General features: G+C 41.5%; 1 protein-coding gene across 3 annotated transcripts in view; it reads left to right on the forward strand.

Annotated features, from left to right (window-relative positions):
* Positions 1 to 1,010: 1,010 nt before the first annotated feature.
* Positions 1,011 to 23,731, forward strand: part of CDHR1 (cadherin related family member 1) — a 60,956-nt gene continuing 38,235 nt past the window's right edge. Inside the window, exons 1-8 of one of the 3 annotated variants that reach the window (XM_073353296.1) lie at positions 1,011 to 1,262; positions 2,227 to 2,322; positions 10,709 to 10,854; positions 12,233 to 12,283; positions 13,935 to 14,024; positions 14,667 to 14,753; positions 18,250 to 18,366; positions 19,995 to 20,138. In XM_073353296.1, the coding sequence (XP_073209397.1) occupies positions 1,202 to 1,262; positions 2,227 to 2,322; positions 10,709 to 10,854; positions 12,233 to 12,283; positions 13,935 to 14,024; positions 14,667 to 14,753; positions 18,250 to 18,366; positions 19,995 to 20,138 (792 nt within the window). In that variant the 5' untranslated portion in view covers positions 1,011 to 1,201. The remainder of the gene's footprint in view (positions 1,263 to 2,226; positions 2,323 to 10,708; positions 10,855 to 12,232; positions 12,284 to 13,934; positions 14,025 to 14,666; positions 14,754 to 18,249; positions 18,367 to 19,994; positions 20,139 to 23,731) is intronic. The other 2 variants (XM_073353294.1, XM_073353295.1) reach the window with 2 other exon arrangements.

The raw sequence follows: 23,731 nt of genomic DNA on the forward strand, positions 1-23,731 counted from the left end.
GGGACTGATCTCACCAAAGCTTCCAATTCACATTCAGTCCCAATGTACATAGGTCATGTCTGCCAGAAGAAAAAGTAACTTTGATCACACCTGAGTAGCAACATGGTTTATTTAAAAAAAAATCTTGGACAAAAATAAAAAGCACTTGTGTTAATTTATTACTAACTTCTGAGGGGGTTGTTTTGTGTGTGTGTGTGTGTGTTCTGTAAATTCAAAAACATCATTAAAGTACATTAGAGCATTCTTAAAGGGAAAGAATTCTGCATCAAGCTGACAGCTAGAACACTGAAACATCTCCGTTTGGGAACTATTACCATTTGCCAAGTTCCTCTTATGTTTTGTTTATATGCACTTTCCAGTGTGGGTTTTTTCCCCCCCTGAATTTACTGAATAGATAGATATATTTGCGTAGCATGAAATACGCTTTTAACTGTCTGAAACAGAAAACAAAGTGGGGGGGAAAAAACTATTTCATTAATATTGTCTTTGGAGTACTTTTTTAAAAGTTTCAGGATGTTAATTATAAGTTATATAGCAGCTATAAATATGCATCAAAAACTTAACTGAAATCCAAACATTTAAAAAAACAAATCTTTAGGCCATCTCAAGAATAAAAAAACCATCGCTGGCTTCTGTCTATGATATTTTCTGTTGTAATTGATGACTGGCCTCCTTTAAAGTATTGATATTAAAGTATTGCTGGTTACTGTGCCGTGCATTTGTTTTGAGTTCGTACCCCTTTGTTTCTCAATGAAGCCAAAATCTAAAATAAATAAAACCCCCTCTTAGTTCTGGAAAGCAGAGGTGTAAGTTAGAGAATAAGACACATTTTAAAAAATTCAACTTTACCTGGCTTCTATATTCAAGCAGTGAAGAGTGGTTCATTAGGCAACCTGAGCACAGTGCAAACAACCGACCGACCCTGTGAGAGTGATGTTGATTCCTCCCAACCTTGTATCAGAAATGAGTCCCACAGCTCCTTGCAAAGTAATTGGTCTAATTAGGTGGTAGGAAGGAGCTTCTTTAAATTCCTCAGAAATTAAGACGTGTCATCCGCTTAACATCTTAACATCTGTTACTGTCTCTTGCACATTTCACCACCGCACAGGTCTGAAGGAGACTTTGCCTGTCCCTTTAGACGAAAAGAAACAAACCAAAACACCTTTGAAACAGAGAAAAAATTAGCCTTTCCTTCAGTGGGATGAAGCATGTCAGGCATTTCGCCCCATCTTTATTTCTCAATTTGGTGCATGTTTGCCTGGGTGAGTACGGCTTTCTCTTTGTTAATAAACAACTAGGAGGACATGGCATATCCTGCAGTAATCCTTACTGATGGGATAATGTGGTCCTGAAATTGTTTCCTGAGAGACTGATCACTGTGCAGGTTACCCCGTCCTCCTGTTTCCATTTTTGCAATTTCGTTTCAAATGGGCTATTTTGATTTTTAACTATGAGTGATTAGAATGACAACTAATTTGCTTTCTTTTTTTTTCTTTAACTTTGTTGTCTGGCAGCAAGTAAGTAACTATTTAATTATGGCTTATTGCTCATTCAGTAGGTGTAATTTGAAAATATGTTTAGAATATTGATTAGGTTATTACTTAGCCATTGGCCAGGTGTCAGGCATACACACACAGAGTGTATGAGAGCTGTATACATAAATGGTGAAGGGTTGTGAAGGTTACTTTGCAAGACGCAGTTGCTGAATGTTTGAGGCTCTTTAAACATATCCTGTTTAGTTTTTTTTCCCCCTTACTCATATTCTTTAAATGCTGCTGTGCAGTATTTATATGAACTATTGGTAGACCACCACAGAGGAGCAATTTAACATATATACACCTCTACCCCGATATACCACTGTCCTCGGAAGCCAAAAAATCTTACCGCATTATAGGTGAAACCGCATTATATTGAACTTGCTTTGATCCACTGGAGCACGCAGCCCCGCACCCCCGGAGCTCTGCTTTACCGCGATATATCCGAATTCGTGTTATATCGGGTAGCGTTATATCGGGATAGAGGGGTGTGTGCATGTATGTATGTATGTATATATAAATTTAAAAGGTAAAAAGTTCATGAGTGTAATTGGATGTGTTACATGCAAACTCACATTATTTCCCAAAGGGCTCATCATTCTTTGTACAGAGAGAGAGGCAGGATAGGAAATCTAATTTACTGCAGTTTATGAAACGCTTTTCTTTGGGTTCTGCTTTGTTTTAATTGCAGCTCAGGCAAATTATGCCCCCTACTTCTTTGATAATGGAGCCAGCAGCACTAATGGGAACATGGCACTTCTCAGCCTTTCAGAAGACATACCTGTTGGTCAGTATCACTGTACATGTGTTCAAATAAATTCTAAAATTGCTGTCCTTTTTCGCCTGGATCATTACAAAGGAATGGGAAAGCATACCATTTATTTTGTTACGGTGTCCATTACATATGCCCAAAATGTTCTGTAGCTTTGCCTTTGATGCACTTAAATGTTGTTCTTTTTCTCCACATGGACCTCGCTTCATTTAAAATGACTTGTTTGGATGCAAACTGCATTTTGAAATCATTCTTCTTCTCTCCCACATAATTGGTCACCTGATTCACCCAGAGCATCTGAGCACAAGTGTTGGGAGGCCATAAATGATTTGTGATATTAAGAGACATTCTTGTCTGGCCAGGCAGATGTTTATGGGAAGAGAACAGAGTTGCTGATCATTATTAATGACCGCTTATATTCCTCATAGGAAAGCCCACAGCGCAAACTGTACACTGAAATGAAAGTAAGAGAGAACACACACCAGGTTTTTCTTCAAATAATGGCTATCCTTTTTATGTTTAAAGTAGGAATAGCTGAATATTTACTGTCACAATACTTTTGTGACTTTTTTTTTTACTAACTGGGGGGGAAAAGTCCTTTTTGTATTGAAAATTTTGGAGGTTTTATTTCCCAACCAGCTCTACTTTAAAAATGTTATGGTTTAAAAAAAAAAATAGCACAGCAATGCATCCATATGCAGCACTGGGACTCTGTTTTGTGTTTACTCTTGTCTGGCTGTAGTTACTAACTTTTGAATGAGCCCCATAAAAGATAGGCCCTATCTGTTCTGGTTGGAATTAAAGTGAGTGAGATTTTTAAAAGTGCTCAGCATTGGCCTAATTCTGCTCCCATTGTCATCAGTGGGGCAACACCACGCTTTGGAAAATCTCACCCTAAAGTTTCTTTGACATGTTTTGTAACAGGAGGTGTTTGTCATGGTGTAGGTGGGAAAAGTATCCCCATCCCAGTCTTGTTTGGAGTGCTATGTACTGGTTGCTTCTACTCCAGACACACCTGCATTTCAGTGGTGGTGAAAATATAGCCAGTGGAATTTCACACTAACAGGAAAGGACCTATGCAGCAAAAATGATCCTTCTCTTCCTTTTGGGAATGATGGCGTAGGTTCTCTTCAGTTCCTGCAGCTATAGGACAAAGGGCCACTCCCAGTTGGGGAAGACTACAGCAACAGCAGCCTGGTCTACACTTAAATTTTAGGTTGACATAGTTACATTGCTCAGGTGTGTGAAAAATCCACACCCCTGAGAGATGTAGCCATGCCAACTTAACCCCCAGTGTAGATGCAGGTAGGTCAATGAAACAATGCTTCCATTGACCTAGCTACCACCGTTTGGGGAGGTGATGATCCTACAGTGATGGAAAAACCCTTTCCATCGCTGTAGGCCATGTCTACACTAAGAGGTTATGGCTGCATAGCTATGGTGCCATCGCTGTGCTGCTACAGTCCCCATAGTGTAGATGTGGTCTGAGTCTTCTTTACTCTTTGATGGGTTCTGTGACATGGGGGATCAGAGTTTCTTCTTCAGCTCTTCCCACCAATGGGAGAATGGCAACATCAACCAGAGAAGAGGGGAAGGAATGATAACCCCTTGGAATGCACCATTTAGCACATAGTTTATAGCAGGGGTGGCCAACCTGTGGCTCCGGAGCCACATGCAGCTCTTCAGAAGTTAATATGCGGCTCCTTGTATAGGCGCCGACTCCGGGGTTGGAGCTTCAGGTGCCAACTTTCCAACGTGCCGGGGGGTGCTCACTGCTCAACCCCTGGCTCTGCCACAGACCCTGCCCCCACTCCACCCCTTTCTACTCCCTCCCCTGAGCCTGCTGTGCCCTCACTCCTCCCCCACCCCCAGAGTTTCCTGCACGCTACGAAACAGCTGATTGGGAGGTGCGGGGAAGGAGGGGGAGGCGCTGATCGGTGGAGCTGCCAGTGGGTGGGAGGCTCTGGGGGCTGGGGAGAGGTGCTGCTGATATATTACTGTGGCTCTTTGGAAATGTACATTGGTAAATTCTGGCTCCTGTTCAGGCTCAGGTTGGCTACTGCTGGCTTATAGTGTTAAGTGATGCATTTTCCAATGGAATTAGCTCAGCTGGAGCCTGCCCATGGTGAACCTGAGTTTCACTATAAGCAGGCTGAAGCTGCCGTGCCAGTGGGAATTTGCTCTGACTCCAGCGATCGAAGGCCAGCACCAGTGTACCCACACCAAGCAAACCCCCAGTGCAGTCAGGAAAGTTGTGATTTGCACCAGTGGATACTACCCCTGACATTCAGGTAGATCCCAGCTTTTCTTGTCTACATTTGGGGTTTGTTCTGGGGAAGCTACATCAGTGGCTGACCAGTGACTACTGAAATCAAGGCAAGATCCCAACAGAGACCAAGCCTATAAGAGGACTGAAAATCCATTAGTGTACAATAAAGCAAAATGGGACTCTCGTGCCATTTCAGACTGGGTGAAATTCACCCAGATGCTAAGGGCTCCCTCAAAAATAATCAAATCACTTAAACCCCAGGCAGAAGCTGCAAGTTGGTAGGAGGTTAGGGGAAAGAGAGAGGGAGCTGTTTTTTTGGCTTAGATCTCAGGTGGTCTCAGAGTCCCAGCTAGAAGTGCCTCTCTGATAGGCAACTAGCTAGGCTCAGAAATTTAAGATGATGCGGGCAGCTCTCATAAGAGGAGACATAGGATTGCTGTCCAGAAGCCAGGAGATGGTGGCCCTGCCATTTAGGTGCTTCTCCGAGCCTCTTTGGTCTGAGATTTCCTTATCTGAGTGGGCTAGAAGTAGTGTGAAAATACCTTTTCTGGCAGTACTTTGGTATGTTCCTTTCCAGTCTTGCTTAGAACTTGGATGTGCCATGAAGAAAAATGAGAAAATAAAATCAAAGTAAAACAAATTTACCTGCAGGCCAATTCAATGCATGCTTCTGTTACTAATTTAACAGATAGTCTAGATGTGTAATGGGTTGAAAAAACTCAGAGTAATTTCAATGGTTCACTGTCAAACAGGAAGGAAATATCTAGTGAGGTCCCACAGGGGACTGTCCTAGGTCCAGAGCTATTCAATATTTCCATCAACTTAAATGTTGGAGTTGAGAGTATGATTAAATATTTTATGGATGACACCAAGCTGGAAGGAGTTGCAAGCACTTTGGAGGACAGGATTAGAGTTCAAATGACCTTGAAAAATTGGAGAATTGGGCTGAAATCAATTAGATGAAATTCAGTAAAGACACGGTCAAAGTACTTCCCTTAGGAAGGAAACATCAAATGCACAACGACAAAATGGGGGATAATGGGCAAGGTGGTAGTCCTGCAGACAAACATCTGGGGTGATAGTGGATCTCAGGCTGAATGTGAGTCAACAGTGTGATGCAGTTGTGAAAAAGGCAAACATCATTCTGGGGTGTATTAAGAGTCAGACACGGGAGGTAATGCTCCCATCTCTTGGCACTGGTAAGACCTCAGCTGAGTACTGTGTCCAGTTTGGGGTACCACACCTTAAGAAAGATGTGGAGAGACCAGAGGAAAACTACAAAAAAGGTAAAAGGTTTAGAAACTCCGACCTATGATGAAAGGTTGAAAGAACTGGGCATGTGAAGTTTAGAGAGGATAAGGCTGAGGGGGGACCTGATAACAATCTTCAAATATGTAAAAGATTGTTATGAAGAGGACGGTGATCAATTGTTCTCCATGTCCACTGAGGCTAGGACAAGAAGTAATTGGTTTAGTTTGCAGGAAGGGAGATTTAGGTTGGATATTAGGAAAAACCTTCTAACTGTACTGATACTATAAGCACCTGAACAAGTTACCAAAGGAGGTTGTGGAATCCCCATCACTGGAGGTTTTTAAGAATAGGTTGGACACCTGTCGGGGATGGTCTAGGTATACTTGGTCCTGCCTCAGCACATGGGGGCTGCACGAGAAGAACTCTTGATGTCCCTTTCAGCCCTACATTTCTATGATTTTATTATTCTAAGGCTCCCCCACATGAAGGATCCATGTGGGGCAGCTGCTTCAGTGCTAATGTGCTGTTTGAGCGCTGCCTATGTGCTGAGTGCTACACTAAGCAAAGATTTCTGCCCTCACCGAGGTTGCGGCCAAAGGGCCAGATTGTGGCTTTATTAGTTACTCTTGTATTTTCCCCTGTCCCTGTATGAATAATACTCTATTTGCTTCTGTTTATGACAGGAGGGGGCTGTTTGCTTGAACCCACAGATAGGATTATGGTTGGATTTTTAATTTATTTCTTTTTCAGCAAGTGGAGTCAGCGTGTCTAGGATAGATTTTTAATTGGCATTAACAGTGTGCTGGGAAGTGTTCCCAGGGTGTTAATGATATGGAGAGCTTGTGCATTCATATGTAACTCATCCAATATTAGGAGCTGAGACTGAACTGGAAGAGAAATTGCAATCAAACAATTCAATTTCAGTGGCACATTAACTACCCAGTAGTCACATAAACAAGTGTATCAGTTATACCCAAAAAACCAGCTCAGGAAACAGTGGGGCATAAAGATCAATCAACCCCATTGTTTCCTATTGGGAGACCTCAGCAATCGCAAACTTGACATGAATGTCAATGTTTCGTATTACCTTCAGCAGTAGAAATTTCCTGCTGCCCTTATAAGAAAGTCCCTAAAAACTGCAGCAGGTAAAATTCTTCAATTACCATAAGAGATTTTGATATGATTAGTGCATAGGTTTGCAAAGAAGATGCCAGATTGTATGGCTAATATTTGATTTACAGTGGTGTTCCCTCCATGCAGATCCTCTTCCCTCTGCGCCCCCCCCCCCCACTTCCCGCCCACAAAGGATGAAAACTGTGCAAAGGATGAAAACCTTACTGGGTTTTTGTTCACTCAGTTTCCATCCTGCAGATACTTCGGTGGGAAGGGATGGATTTGCACAAGTTCAGGTTGAAATACATTCTCACACACTTGCATAAAAGTCTTCTTTTGTAGCCCTTATGCTGCATTGTCTACTGGATGGTCATGTGTTTCTTGGGAGTGATATTATTATTGTTATTTATTTGTATTGGGGCAGTTCCTAGGAGTCCCGATGATGGAACAGGGCCCCATTGTGTTAGGTGCTATACAAACACAATAAAAAGGACATCCCTGCCTGAAAGAGTAGTTTGTGTATGAGACTGGAAGCCAGGATTTCTAGGTTGCCAGTGGGTTGCTGTGAGATCTTGGGCCTCTTTAACTCAGTTTCCCCATCTGTACAATGGGTATATTATTTGCTGCACAGTGGTATTGTTGGGCTTAATTAAAGTTATTTGATTTCCATAGATGAAAGGTATCCTGTATTGCAAATGTCAAGTGCTATTTTTATCACTAATGTTCATGGCATCTGAAACTCCCAGTATAGCTTTTTAAACAGATAATACAACTGGAACAGCTGCCACAGACAGACAAATGTGCTAGAAACTCACAGCAGGATGTCTCAGAGAGGCAGAAGAAATCAGCTGGAAGGCAGAAAAACAGTTTCGCATTTGGAGAGGAAATAGACAGCACAGAGATATATCAGGTTGAAGAGACCAAGAGAGTGAGAAATATAACAGTGAGGCAATTAAAAAGTGGAAAGTTATAATGACATGAAAAAAGAGTGAGAAAAAGACTGCATTGACACTGAAGTCAATGGAGTTAATCCAGATATATGCCTGTAGAAATGAGAGCAGAATCTATCCTGAAACGTGTTTAACATCAAGACAAAGATTTTCAAAAACCGGAACATTTGAAATCAATGGGAGCTGCTGGATGTTCATCTCTTTTGCAAATCAGCTCCCTTATACAGTCAGGACGTAGACACCTCACTGTAACACCCCATTTTTTGAGAAAAATCTCAGACCAAGGTTTTTCTTTTTCCCCCTTTATTTTATTTTGCAGTAAAGCAAAAATAACTCCTTGACTCTTCTGTGCCTTTTCCTAGTTACTTGGTGAATCACAAAGTTATATTTATAATTTTCCTGGGAATTTTTAAATGGAAAAGCCCCAGGAAAACATTTGGTTTGCAATTTTGTGCGCCTGTTTTCCAAACTCTACATACTCCCTGGGGATGAGTTAAGCTGAATCTTGGCAGTGTGTATTACCAGCATTCCTCTGGTCCCTCTGTTACTCTTTGCAAAATTTAAACTTTTAATTTAAGAAAACACCACTTTTTTAGCACTTCCAATAGCAGAGATTGCCATACAAATGAGACCTGATGCAGTGTAGTCTGACTGAATCTTCCACTAGCCTCTCAAAATAATCCCTCTATCCTTGCGGCTAACCAAATGTGCTGAGTGTCAGCATCAGATGCCATGTTGCCTGATGTTCCACAGCCCTTTAGCCTTTTGCTCCATTGTGTTGTGCCTGTGATAGGTTTAATTTCTGTATCTGAAGAGTGAGCAAGTGATCTTTGAAAAGCTTTTATTACAAAACCCGAGAAAATACAACAAAACATTTATGGTGCATAGTTGCTACTGACAGCATCACAATCCACAGCACATCAACTGTAGTTAAGGAGCTAGTAACCTGCAGCAGCATTGTCTGTCTCTGCTGCTAAAATAACCACGTGTGCTCGAGTGCAGATATCAAAAAGATATTGGACCTCTGCGTGATCTTAAGCTGCTTTATAACTTAGGGTGAAAATCTTGCAAAACTCAGTGTTTCTGAATGGTTTTAACCAGGAACCAGGCAAAACTTGGTGGTTTCATCTGACAATACACACTAACCTTGTGTGAATCCTTAAATCTGGAGCCCACCTCTGCCACGTTTATTTTTAGGAGAGTACAGTTCACCTCTTGGGCTGTGCTTAGATCATTCATGCTGCCACTGACAGAGCCAGGAAAAAAAATCTTCCTTCTAATCACCTTGCCAAAGAACTTCCTCAGCCACGATCCTTCCTTTAGGAGAAGGAGCTATGACTTTTTGTGGGCTGTCTGTTGTATAAGCAAATTTCACTGTTTACCCAGCCGGTAGAGTTACTCAGTTACAATACTTTTGCCACAATATAAAACATATGTTTCCATAAGCGTGGTTTTATGTACTGAAGCCTCAGAATTTCAAGGGAGAAAAGTTCTGAGCATAATTTTCAGAGTTGTTTGCCGGGTTTTTTTATGTGGTTCTGACTTGAAAGAATGATCTTCCCAGTGCATTGGACTGGACCACAGGACTCCTGAGTTTTACTTCTGTCTCTGGCACTAACTTGTCGTATGATCTCGGGCAACTCACATAACATGTTTGTGCCTCGGTTTACCCACCTGGAAAATGGGGATAACACCACCTGCCAGGCCCAGTTAATTGACATTTGAAAAGTATTTTAAGATCCTTGCATGAAGGGAGTGCTATATAAATTCAAAGTAGGATAATGGACTTTCAAGGATGTTGCCCAGTAAATGCCCCACAATGTTTTGAAAATGCAGCCCCTCAGGAAATGTCACTATTGATAAAAGGAGTCACTTCACCACACAAGTTGGCACCGTCTTCTCAAGTATTTAAAAATAGAAATAATATCTCTTTTGACCATCTTGTAGGCGAATTAGACTGATTAGTTTATAGGATTTATTCGTTTGTGTGCGAGTAAGTGGGTGGGTGGGTGCGTTGTGTGAAGAATTTAAATGAAGGGAAAGCTAAGTGGAAGAGAGGACGCTGACGTTTATTTAGTTCTGAGACTGGGTAAGACTGGTCATTATGATATCTCTGTCAGGGGAGAGTTCCATAGTCCAGGTCCAGCTCTTGTGGAAGTTGTCTTCAGCATTCACAGAGCTCCCCATACTGACTGACAGTTCCATTGTTCCAATGAGGCATAGCTGTCCTGTGAGGATGGGCAGCAGTCTTCCTGTCAGCTGCAGATGGAAGTGGGCATTTTAATGCTCCCATGGCTGGCTGGGCATCGAATAGCACTGAGGACCCCAATGGTGTGGACCAGCTTAACAATCTGAGGACAGTTACCCTCAATAATGGGGAATATTACAGAGGATACAAATTATTCAGAGCTCTTACTTCTTCCTACCAGCATCACCACAGCCTTGTTTGGGTTCCGGGTTAGTCAGCTACTCTTCTTCCAAATGAACAATACGAGGGGAGAGGATTGAACTTTGTGGTATTCTGCAGCTGAGGGGTCTGGAAGGGGAGGACCAGTTACCCGCACTGATTATCCGGGTTTAACCAATAGGCAGAAAATTATGAATTATAACTATTGAACTGTATACGTATGATGTGGGTTTGTTTCTGACCTTAAACTCTGAGACTCTAGGAATACATTCCTAGAAATCGGAGCTGGTTCACAAAACTTCACTAACCATAAAAAGGAGCTAAATGCATAAGAAATAGTTCATTGAAAACATACCCTCGTTGAAGTTACCATTGGGAAGTCTTGTGGAATGACTAAATCTATTTTTTCAGGTACACATGTGTACACTCTAAATGGAACCGACCCAGAAGGAGATCCTGTGACCTACGGAATGACTTATGAAGCTGGGTCAAGAAGTTACTTTGCCATTGACACAAACTTTGGAAATGTCACCTTGATTGAGGCCCTTGATAGAGAGGTAAAGCATAATGAAATGGTACCCATCTGCATGTTTCTATAATGGATTCAAGTTCTTAATTTGATTAATAGTTTTAAGGGAGAGTGTCAGTTCATACCCTAGTGTAAATGGTAACTTGAAATCTTTCAGTCATGATTTGAGGACTTGAGTTACTCAGTCAGAGGTTATGGGTCTGTTACAGGCAAGGGTGGGTGAGGTTCTGTGGCCCGCAATGTGCGGAAGGTCAGACTAGATGATCACGATGGTCCCTTCTGGCCATAAAGTCTGAGTCTGTTTGGCTTCCAAATCATGTAAACTTATTCTGCAGTTTAATTCTATCCATATTAACATAATACAGTATATTATTGCACTTGTCACCTCCTTTTCCACTGCTTCTACTACAGAATCTTGGAGTACCCAACTGTTAAACTCTTGCCAAATAGAAAATTCAGTATTTATTACTACTCTGTTTTCTGTCTAGTTCCTGATGCAGCTAAGGTTCTCTAATCCTTGGAAATGGAGTCTGAATTTCTTTAGGATTCTCCCAGATGTAGGATGAGTCAGGTTCTCTGTAATTACTTTTCAAGGACAGATTGATTATGTACCAAAGATGAATATTGCTCTGCATATATGCTCTTTCCCACATACACACAAGCATGTTTTCCTAGGTGTCGGATCCCCAATTAAGTGCTAGACTGCTGCTGTTGAATTTCCTTAAATGTTTCGTTTGGGACTGATTACAAATAATAGAAATAAAAGTCACTAAAATGGGTTAAGAAACATGTATCCAGCTAAATGAAAGCCCTTCCTTTCAGCTCAGATAGTCCCACCAAACACGGCATATTAGGCAACCTTGTTTCAAGATCAGATGCTCTAAACTCCTGATTTGACCTGTTTTGGGGGGAAATCCTTTTCAGGTGAGACTGCCCAATATTTATGAAATCCCTTAAACTACTGTACATCAGGTGAGCAGAAGTTTCACACAATACCTTTTTAGTTAGCATTTTCTTGAAAAATGCAAAGGTTGGCTTCCAGCAGCTCACACATAGGAATTGCTAGATCAAATTGCATGGTCCATAGAGTCCAGCATCCTGTCTTCAACAATGACCAACATTGGATGCCTTAGAGGGAAATGCAAGAAATCCCACAAAATGCCAATGTGGGCTAATTTCCTCCACCTCCCACCCCGCCCCCATGGAAGACTCATCCTAATCACAAATAGTTAGAGATCGGTTTATGCCCCAAAACATGAGGCTTTATTTCCTTTCCAATACTCTTTCTGTTAGTGTTAACTGTTAGACTCTGGGTATTCTTGCAATCCATTTTAATACGCAAACCCTCCTTGAATAATCTTGCTAAATACTGAACCTCTGTTTAAATGAATTGTCTTTGTTTGCAGAAAGAAGATGAGATTGAAGTTATAGTCAGTATTTCAGATGGCCTGAGTACAGTGAGTATTCACATGTGCCAAAGCTTGTCAAACTCACCTTTTCTGCATTAGCCACCTTTCAGACAGCATCTTGTTATATAAGAAAACATGGTCCAATGAGGGTCTTATGCTACTTATGCACTTTGATGAAATCACAGTAACTCAGACCTAAGTCCAACTCCTTGCAGTCATTTCAAACTGATTTTGGATTCTGTGGTCCAAGGCAAAAGTCTGACTCAAAGTAGGCTGTAAAACCATAGTGGCTTTTCATACAAGGTGTCACCTTAGGCTGAGACCACAGTGGGTCTCAAGCCCAAAGAAGAGTAGGGCCTGGTCAATTTTTGGAGACCTATAATGAAAAATTCAGTGTTGCAGGAATTAGTGTTGGAGAGTCCGTAGCTGGCATTCCTCCCTCTGAGTCACTGCTGAACTTACATGGCATGGCATTGCACTAAGAAGCTCCGTGTTGCTTGGGGTGCTGTTTTTGTTTCTTTGTTTTGTTTGTTTTCTTTTTTGTTGAAGCTCTGATCATTTCTGATTATTAAGGCCCTGATGTCATTTTCACAAGAGTAATTGAAGTGACTGCACCAATATCCTGACCTAATTCCACTATGAGACCCATACGTTTCCCTGTTGTTTTTATTTGCTTTAAAGATAGGAAGGATGGTTTTATTATTAAAGCACAGGACTGGTGGTCAGAAAACTTGGCTTTTATTTCTGGAGGTGCCACAAAACTATCCATAGGAACTTGGACAAGTCAAATAGGCCCAGATCTTCAGAGGTATTTCAGCACCTAACTCCCATTGATTTCAATGGAAGTTAGGCACCAACATAACTTTGAGGATCTGGGCCTTAATCTCTGTTTTCATTTTCTCATCTGTAAAACTGGAATAATGATACTCTGCAATGCTTCCTTACTCAGAGAAGTATAGTGAGAATAAATGTTTAGGAGGCTCAGCTATAATGAGCAGTGCCATAGGAATCTCCTTAAATAAAAGTATCTGGATGAAGTATACATCTTTACTTCACAAAAAATGGTGCAGGTTTGCTAGGAATTGATGTTAGCTACTGCATTCCATCCCAGAAGGGGCTCCTTTATATTGGATGTCAGAGTGATCTCTCTAGGTATAAATGGGGCCAGATTTTCAAAGTTGGCTGCATGCATTTGCACACACCCAATTAATGCACACTAACACCAGTGGCATCAAATGAGGTATCTGTGCACATCATAGCCAGCTAGGCACCTAGGTAGCCTTGCCTATGCACAGATATCTCATTTGTGTGCATGCATCAGGTACGTTTGAAGCTCTTGAAGAGTCTAGTAAGTGTGAAACTAATTTTGAAAATCAGCCCCATAATCTGTTGTTCAGAGAGTGCCCTGAGACTTTTGAAAGTCATTATATACATCAATAAATAATAATCTCAGGGAAAGCTTTACACTGCTTTTCTTTTTTTTTCTTTTTTGGCGGGGCGGGAGAATTCTTTAAGAAGCCCGTGATGTTCCCCCTTCCCATTTTCCTACTGAATGATGGTAGTTTGAGGACATTCCATAAAAAAGCAGTTTTTCACTGCTATTGAACTCCTTAGCCAGTCGGGATCATAGTATGCAAATGAACAAGTGTATGGTGTAATTTAGTTTATTTCAATAAGTGTTCATCATATTCCACTCCAGGTTGCTGAAAAAGTCCGAATCCTTGTTACAGATGCTAATGACGAGAGTCCAGAGTTTATCAACACACCTTACATAGTCCAAGTCCCAGAGGTTGGTTGAGGTTTTTTTCAATGCTACAAGTACGTTTGAACGGGGAGCAGGGAAAAGGAGTGAATGTGTTTTCTGTAACATACCATCACTAATGTGATTAGCTCAGTGTTTAGCTGGTTAGGTTTTGAGTATCACTAAAGCGTACAGTTAATGAGGAAGTCATGCTGTGGGAAACCTGTGATGTTTATTTGCACAATATTTTCCACAGGAAGCCTGCTGCTCCTCCTCCCATTGAAGTCAATGAGGATTTTACCACTGACTTCAATGGGAGACATCATTTCTCTGTCTCCTTGACCCCTAAACAGACATTTCTCTCCTCCTGTTTCTGCTCCAGACTTTCCCTTATTTTTAATATATTTTCTTCCTCTTTCATCCCATGATTTCCCTCACTTTCATCCCTACTCATACATGTGCCCATTCACTCTCCATCCCATTCTGGGTTTCATTCTCCCCTCCCTTTCAGTTGCTTTTCCTTCTACTTTCTGAATCCCCCATTCCCACCTGCTTTTCTTTTTTTGGTTTCTCATTCCTTTGCTGCTTTCCAGCTCTCTATCATTCATTCCTCATTTCTTGCCTCTCTCATCTTTTACCTCCCATTACTCTGCCAGTCCCCCTGATTCTAGTAACTGTTTTGATTCACAGAACACTCCCTCAGGGAGCAGTATCTTTAAGATCGAGGCAGCGGACAAAGACACGGGTTCTGGGGGAAGTATCACCTACTTCTTGCAGGTATGGGCATCACATGTATGTTTAAAAATAGTCTCATTTACTGAGGTGTTCAGGCCCCAGGAGGATAAAAACAAGGCCATGTTGCTTGTTAGAAGTGTCACCGTAGCAGTAGGAGTGATCCCAGACAATGCATGAGATAAATAGATTCTAAATTAATATGCACCTCCTAGGAAAAGGCTGGAGCTGGTTGACTGTGGACTGGGAACTGTTAGCATTCAGCTTCACTTCAGGATTCAGTCATCTTCAGCCCTCCTCCTGCCTTCTCTGATCCCTCCTCAGCCTTTCTCAGCAGCTTCTAGCCACACGTGGTTCTCCGCAGTGCTTCAGCTACAACATTCCTTCTGCTTCTCAGTGAAGTCAGTGTTGTCTCTCCTGGCTACCTCTTAGGCGTGGTCTACACACACATTGTATAGCAGTATAGTTAGTTGGTTTTAGGGGAGTGTGTTTTTTGTTTGTTTGTTTTGTTTTTATTGTAGTAGTTCTACTGGTACAACCTCTAGTGTAGATGCAGTTAGATCAGAAAGAGGTGCCTTAGACCCGCATAGATTATTTCCCTTCCTGTATGGGAATAAGTTATACCAGTATAAGTACGTGCACACCAATAGAACTGCGTGCACAGTAGGGGGGAGGTACTGCTTTAACTATGCCAGGATAACTAATGCAGTGCAACTTTTATACTAAGTAAGTCTTTAGTGTGGGAGGAGGAAACAACACTGCTGAATTGTCAGGTGAGTCAGAAAACCTCTGTTGCACTCCTGTTAACTCTGGATAAGAGTCAGACAGCTGAGAAAGTCAGCAGAGAAAGAGCTCTCATATGACTGGGTCTGCATTGCGATCTGATGGTGCAGTAGGGTTCATCTGCCAAAAAACTAATACATACAGCTAAATATTTTTCTATTACCTCCATCGTATATATTCACACGTCCTTTCACTTTTGCTGCCCTCCTCCTGCTCATACGTACAACACTGATTAACTTATGCAGTGTTTTAAGGGTCTAACAGAACATCTGTCTCCTGCCACATCATTGGCATTCCCATGTTTCCTACGTCCTTTTCTCTTCCCCACTTATTCTCTTTCTTATTTATAGGGAGCCTAGGCAAGTAGCTACTATCACTTTTGCACTATCTCAATGAAGAGAAGTACAAACAAGGGCACTGCCTTGGGTGAACTAATAACAGATATGTAATAGGCATGTTTGAAAGAGTTGACCGCATTCCCTCGTCAAGACAATCCTGTAAAGAAAGTAGCTACAACCTGAGCTACTGTTGCTAAAAGCTTAAGCCTGCAGCTGAATAATTTTGATTCTCCCCAGTAAGAGGAAGTGGTACACATAGACTAACTCATTCATTACACTATTTACTTAGACAAAAGTGAGAGCAGGAATCAATGTCTACTTGAGAAAATGCAAATATTTATGTAGGAATAAAGCTAATCGTCTTAACATGAGATAACTGAAAGAAAAAACATCCTGAACCAAGTACTGTAATCAGCCAAAAAAGACACAAAAACCAAACACAATGATCTTACTGCAAAGGAAATCGAACTCTCGTTTTAAATGCCACTTACAAATCCACTCTGCAATTCTGACAAGTCCCTCAGATCAGGTCACTATGTGAAAACCCATTTCTCTCACAGAAATTGAGTGTCTTACTTTTTTTTCATGGTCATTTTTGTTCTGTGTTTTGCCACTCTATTCCACTTTTGAGATGCTAATGACCCTCATTTTCTCCTTATCAAGAGATAGAGCTAGCAGACAATATGTTGCATTGTTTAATGTCACCTGTAGTCAGTCACTGAAGAGGCACATTATTTACAGAGCATTGTTATAATACCATGACAGTTTTCACTGGCTGTGCTTTTGTTTGACAGCACATTTCTATCTGCCCTATCCCCTTGTTAGGAGTTGCTCATTAACTCCTAAAACTTTCACCTTTGTGACAGAAATGTTCTAGATTTGTGCTCTTCCTGAAGGCAAATTTTTTTTAAAGTTTGAGGAAAAATTGGTTTAGTCATGTTTGAATATGAGGACACTGAACAAATGTATTTTCCCATTATAAAAAAAATGATTGCAAACTTTTTGTGAACAGTGCTACATGCAGCCAGGTTAGATGAATGTAGAAAATTGAAATTTGGTACAAACATAGCCTTACCGTTAAGAGAAGCCTTTGAGTCCCCTGTTGAAATTTGCTTTTGATATGGCCAAGTTATGATCCTTTGAAAAATCTCATATGAAATTCATTTTGCATAGGGTTTTTCACTAAGCTCACAAAATGTGCAGCGAAGAAAGCCATGCCAAACATGTATATATGACTAACGTATCAGTCTAGCAAAAAGTCCATTTAAAGTGTGCATTGATTGAAGCAAAAGGCTCCACAAGAGCTATTGGTTCACTCCCTGAGAGCTCCCACGTATCACATAAAAGGGGCATGCTCTCTCTCACGTGTTGGCTTCTTACAATATATGGGATAGAACATTCCAGTAGGGGTGTCTACTCAAATAGGTCAAGATTTTAAAAAACAACCAGTGAATTTGGGTGCTTCAATATTTGGTGCCCACCATGAGACACCTTAAAAAGATGGGTCATTACACAAAGTAAAACTATTTCCCCATGCTTATTTTCCCCCTACTGTTACTCACACCTTCTTGTCAACTGTTGGAAATGGGCCATCCTGATTATTGCTACAAAAGGTTTTTTTTTCTCCTGCTGATAATAGCTCATCATAACTGATCACTCTCGTTATGGTGGGTATGGCAACACCCATTTTTTCATGTTCTCTGTGTGTGTATATATATATATATATATATATATATCCTCCTACTGTATTTTCCACTGCATGCATCCGATGAAGTGGGTTTTAGCGAACGAAAGCTTATGCTCAAATAAATTTGCTAGTCTCTAAGGTGCCACAAGTACTCCTGTTCTTTTTCAAAAGTTCTGCTTTTCAGAGGGTGACTGCTAAGCACCTTATGAAAACCAGGCCCCTTTAAAATACGTCAGATTAGGCACCCAAAATTCAGCAATTACTTCTCAAAATCCTGCCCACTGTTCCAGATAATGGAGTGTACATGAACTATTGCCAGTTTTTTGGAAGCCAGTAGAATTTTGAAGCCCTGAAGAGGGACACAACTTTTGGGGGGGGGTCATCTTTTTATTTTCTAAAACAAAAAAATCCCAAAACACTAACTAATTCCATCTAATAAACGATGTTAACAAAATATTATGGCAAAATAGTTAAATATTAAAGGCTGGGAAATGTCTAAGTTAAGGTTGCTGCATTATTTTGAATAATGAGAAAATTGTGATCTGTTCATAAATTGTTCCTGAACACAAAGAGGTGAAATTAATCACATGAATCATTCATTATAGACTTTTTACCCACCTCTGTTTATTATTCTAGCCTATATCTTTAGCAAGTTAAATGAAAGATAGTCCAAATACCAATCTTGTTTCCATACCAGTAATCTTTCACCACTTCTCCTCTTCTTTTCTTCTAGAACATCCGTACTAATAAGTTTACCATAGACCGACACAGTGGTGTTCTTCGCATCAAAACAGGGATCACTCTAGACTATGAAAAATCAAGAACTCATTTTGTCACCGTGGTAGCAAAGGTATCAAGCTCTTTCCTGAAAGAAGAGGCAGGAAGGGGAAGGACTTTAACTGTGGAAAGCCACATCTGAGGATGGCCCAAAGAAGAATGGGGAAGAATTAGATCCAGAGAAGTATGCCTTCAGAGCTACCCTCCTTCTGGCTAGTGCAGTAATCAGCAGTGTGTGTGCTGTAGTAGGGAACCCACCATTATGAAGGCATGAAGTAATATCTAGGAGTCAGAGTTATCAGCACATAAAGTAGAGTAATTAACTGCAGTACTGTCAGTGTCTGTGTGCATTACTGCTCTTTGTCAGTACAGCAGGTGGAGAATAGTCACGCTGCAGAACAGAGGTGACACATCTCTTCTCTAAAAAGAGTATATTTTCTTCCCTCTCTTATGGGCTGACTAATGGACCATAGTTATTCACCTCCTTTAGAGGCAGCTGCACATTCCACTCCTCTCCCCGCTACTATAAATCCTATGGAACCTGTGCTGGTGGCACTGCTGTAGACTCATAACAGGCTGCAAAACTATTGATTCCGAGGCGCAGAGGCTTGCAGAAATATATGAGACCTGTAGTTCTGACAGACATGTTTGGGCAGGTGCTATGTGGTGACATGACTTCTGCTAGGCCACAAAGAACATTTTCGAGGACCTCCTAAGTGCTCTTGTGTTTTGTAAGAAGAGCTTGGCCTGGGCGTCATTGAATTTTTTGGAGCCAGACTTGAGCCAGGGAGGAGTTTGTCACAAAATGTGGTCCAAATTCACCTGTCTTTGTTATAGTGCAGAGCGGCGGGGGGAGTGGACATATCTCTTCATAAAAATGGGGATGCAAAATTATTCTTGCTACAGTGGGGATGCAAAACATTCACTGCTTTAATAGCCAGCATAATTATTAAGGGGTTAAAATCTTCTCATATACTGAGGTGTTTCTCTAATTGGCTCTGTCGTGTCAGTAGCACGAACAGAGTTGATTACGCCATGGCCACTTAACAATTCCCAGCTTTATGCTGTTCCACACCTTTGACTGTATCACAAGAGTCCCTAGGAGACTTTGATCATATGCAGAATTTAATTTTCCCCAGCAGTGCAGTGTCTTTTGTTCTGCCCTACATTTAGCATGAAAAGTTATAGATGTTCCTCCAGATTTGGCCTCTTCTTCTGACTCACCTGTTTCCTGCAAAGACTAATTTTCTTCTTAGGTGGCATTGATAAATAGGAGCTCAAACGCAAAATAACACACATGATTCCATGTACCAGCACAACCACTTTTAATGTTAAAAATGACTCCAGGGAGACTCAGGGCTGTCTGCTTAATCAAAGAGGGAACCAAACAAATCGAAAATAGAGGGAATAGGACAGAGCAGAGTTTTCTATAACTCTTGGCATTCATTGATTAGCTCTAAAGCTATCTGTTTAGTTGAGCTGTTTCCACCTGTTATTGACCATTTTCTTGCTAAGATTAGAATAAATAACTCCACACATTCTTGTTATGATGATTCTGGCCCTGTATGTATTGCAGGAGATGCATTAGTCTTGGGAGTGCACTAATCAGGAGTGTGTGGTTCTGTGAGCTGATAAATCTCCAATCAGGAGTTCCAGTGGGTGAATTTCAGCATAATGACTTGACAATGCGTTCTGTTGTAGGACGGTGGTGGGAAGCTCAGGGGAGACAACAAGGTGTTTTCAGCCACAACCACAGTCACTATCAATGTGGAAGATGTTCAGGACACCCCTCCCATGTTCATTGGGACTCCCTACTATGGCTATGTCTATGAGGACACCCTGGCAGTGAGTATCACTTTCACCTACAGGAGACCCAGAAGCAATGGAGAAACTTTCAACATGACAAATCAGTGGGGCCAGGTGCCACAGTGGTTTACGGCACCAGCCTTACAATTCTGGAGACCTACATTCAAACTCTGACTTGAATCTTAAGTGAAATGAGTCAGTAAATCTCATGCTGGTACTTATTTGTGTCCATCACAAAATTACAGAGAGCCTGCTCCAGCTCTCTTTGAAGTCAAAGGGATTTTTTACTTGTACGAGTAGGATCAAGTTGCAGTGGCGGAGGTTTAGATTGGATATTAGGAAAAACTTTTTCACTAAGAGGGTGGTGAAACACTGGAATGCGTTACCTAGGGAGGTGGTAGAATCTCCTTCCTTAGAGGTTTTTAAGGTCAGGCTTGACAAAGCCCTGGCTGGGATGATTTAACTGGGAATTGGTCCTGCTTCGAGCAGGGGGTTGGACTAGATGACCTTCTGGGGTCCCTTCCAACCCTGATATTCTATGATTCTATGATTGATTCTATGATCAGACCATGATTAACAGCCACTCCATGGTAGGGACTTGCAGCACTTCTGAAAGTGGTTGAGAGCTCAAATGAGTGACCCCCATTAACCCAACCAGCCCTGCAGAGGTCCTGCAGAGGCCTCTGACTTTTGCTGCAAGTGGAGATCTTTGACCTAAATGAACCTGTTCTTACCATCTCAGAGGTCTATTTTGGAGCCATCAGCTAGGGTATGGGCCAAAGAAATCTCTGTGACTCTGCTCCCCTACTGCCCTATAAGCTATCAGATCCCAGGCATGGTCTCCCTTGGAGTCACTAGGGAGGAGCTGCCCCTGACATGCCAATAATGTGGGATCTTCTCTGCTGAATGACGGCTCTGGAGATGGAATGGGCCAAGCGGCCTTTACAGCCTGCAGAGTCAGCTGACAGCTCCGAAACCAAACTGTCAAATAACTCATGTGTGGAGACAGGAGGTCAGTGGCTACACAGCAAGTATGTGGCTGCCGCTGAGGGGATATCTCCATCAGGTTTCATTTCTATTCCATGGCTACAGAGCCCAGGCAGACTGTGGAGCTCCTGAGTGCTCCATGATATAGAAGAATCCTGAGTCACGATTCAGCCACATGTAAACAGAAAGGATTCAGCCACATGTAACAGTAGCATATAATCCAAAGGGTATTAGCCATAGCCTTAGTCCATCAAGCCATAGTCCATCAAGTCCACTATCCTGCTTCCAGCTGTGCCTTATACTGGATGCTTCAAAGGAAAGTGAAACAAAACCATAATATCTCTAGCCAATTGCACAATGTTATATATGCAGGAGGTGGAAATTCCTCCCTAAGCCCAGTGCAGATCTGCTTTCATTCTTAAGCATGAGATTTTGATTTATCCTCTCTTAGCACATATGACTGCAAATGGTATTATTAGTCATAAAGTTACTGAGTTGTAGACTCTTTGACCTCTAGTGGCAGTGTGGCTACATTCTGTCTACCTAAATTTCCCTTGCAGTTTCAATAGATGCAGTTTTCTTTAATTTCTGTCCTAAATTATAATTTAGCAGTGCTGTATACTGTTAAATAGTTGCTGAAGTTCTTTGCCTAAAGTGCTGCATTTCAGCTCGGTAGTGAGGTGGAAGGGATTACTGTACATATTGTAGGTAGTTTTTAAGGCACTTTACAATCCTTTGGATTGAAAGAGGCTATAAAAATGGGATATATACTCATCTACCCTATGTGGTTACCAAGTGATCTTGAAAGGCCCATATCTATCAAGTGCACACAGTACATGGTATTTACTGTGAAAACCATGGGATAGTAAGTATTAATTACATCCAGTCTGAGCCCTGCAATTTACACTATTATGATGATGTAATGATGGAAATACTAGTGTCCTTCCCAGCGTGGCCTCAGCCATGACAGCAAACTTCACACCAAGAAATGCACTTGCTGCTTTCACTCTTCCTTACGCAGTCAGCTTTCGTTCCATGAAGCTGCTCCTTTTTTTCCCCTGCGTGGTGCTGTTCTTGGATTTAACATTTTTAACCCGTGACAAAGTGCTCTATCTCTATCCAAGGGACTGCACTGGAGTTCTTCCAATAGCCATTCTTTAAATCCATCTTCCAGCATAAAAAGTTAGAAATAGAACACTGACCTTTTCCGTGGCTCTTCGTCCATCTTTTTCTCTGTGAATATCTTGTTCATCAACATGGTAAAGAAGTTAAGTAACTCTTTGATGAAGGGTTTTGCCAGCACATACGGTAAACTGTGTTATTGCTGTTGCTCTGACAGAACCTTGCCATTGTTTTTGAAGTATACAGTGGTTGTCATGGAAATATTTCCAATCATTATTTGCAACAATTTAACATTATCTCAGGATTCCCTTGCTCTATGTTGATGTAGACTGAAATTTACAAAGGGGCCTATAATGTGCCAGTCTGGCTCATTGTGTTGAGTATTTTTACTGGGGGAGCAGTCCCGGTTCAGTCAATTGGCCTACCTGTGTGAGGAAATTGTGCAAAACTTATTGATATTGGTGACCATCTAGCCCACAGCAATGTTAATTAGGCAAAATGAAAGACTGTAAAGATTTTAAAGACAGCCACAAATTCCTTGTTGTTTCATACCAACTTACCAATCACATTGCCTTGGGATCCGTTGATTGCTTCTGCTGTCTATCTTGATTTTATTGGAGAGAACAGACATGACTATCTGCTGCTTGGTGAATTACGTGGCAATCAGATGTTGCAATTCCAAGCATTGGAAACCCATGGAGTAGTTACCAGTACATACATATTTGAGGTCTACAACAGTTGAGTGGCATTTCCAGGATCAAATCAGAGGACTTGAGCCTGCAAGGTGTTGGGGGCATTTCAACTCCTTTGATATCATTAGGAAGTGAGAGAGGACTTTGCAAGACAAGTCCTAAGTGAGGAGTTTTAGGAAACAAAGGTGCCCTCATTAAATTAATATAGTGTCTGTATGAGGAGAGGACAGAAGAAATAGAGCTGACTTCCTCTGCTTAAAATCGGAGGTGGACATGAACCAAAAACCTTAAAACTGAGTTCTCTCAAACTTTTGGATGGCCAGGGAATTCCAATCCACACCTGAATTTTGTAAGTGGCTCCAGTCTTTGCAATGTCATGAGTCTAACTAAAACCTAGAGGGTGAACACTCCCAAACTGTGACTTAGAAACTTTCATCCAAATGTATGGCTTGTGCCCATCTGTTTTTTTTTTTTACCAAGCTCTGTCCACTTACACTTACCATGGTGATCTGTTCCCTGGGAATTAAAGAGCAACAGGGCTTAAAACCATTGCAGAATAGAATTCACTGCCTCAGTTCAGGCTAATGTACATTGCCATGAAATGCGCACATGGGTTTAGGAGCCATTCCACAGGGGAGCAGAGCAGCATTCTCTTTGATTCCATAGCTGCTCACAAAAGGCTGTGTCGGAAAAGGTAGAAGGGCAGGTGGGAAAAGGACAAGTCAGCAAGTATTTTGGCAACAGAAAGGATTAACAGTTGTGAGCCAGAGTTACACCTTGCAACAACTGTGTGACCCACAAACCAGAAAAGTTACTTCTGCCTTTCCTGTG

Source organism: Lepidochelys kempii, chromosome 7, assembly GCF_965140265.1.
Source record: "Lepidochelys kempii isolate rLepKem1 chromosome 7, rLepKem1.hap2, whole genome shotgun sequence".
NCBI lineage: Eukaryota > Metazoa > Chordata > Testudines > Cheloniidae > Lepidochelys > Lepidochelys kempii.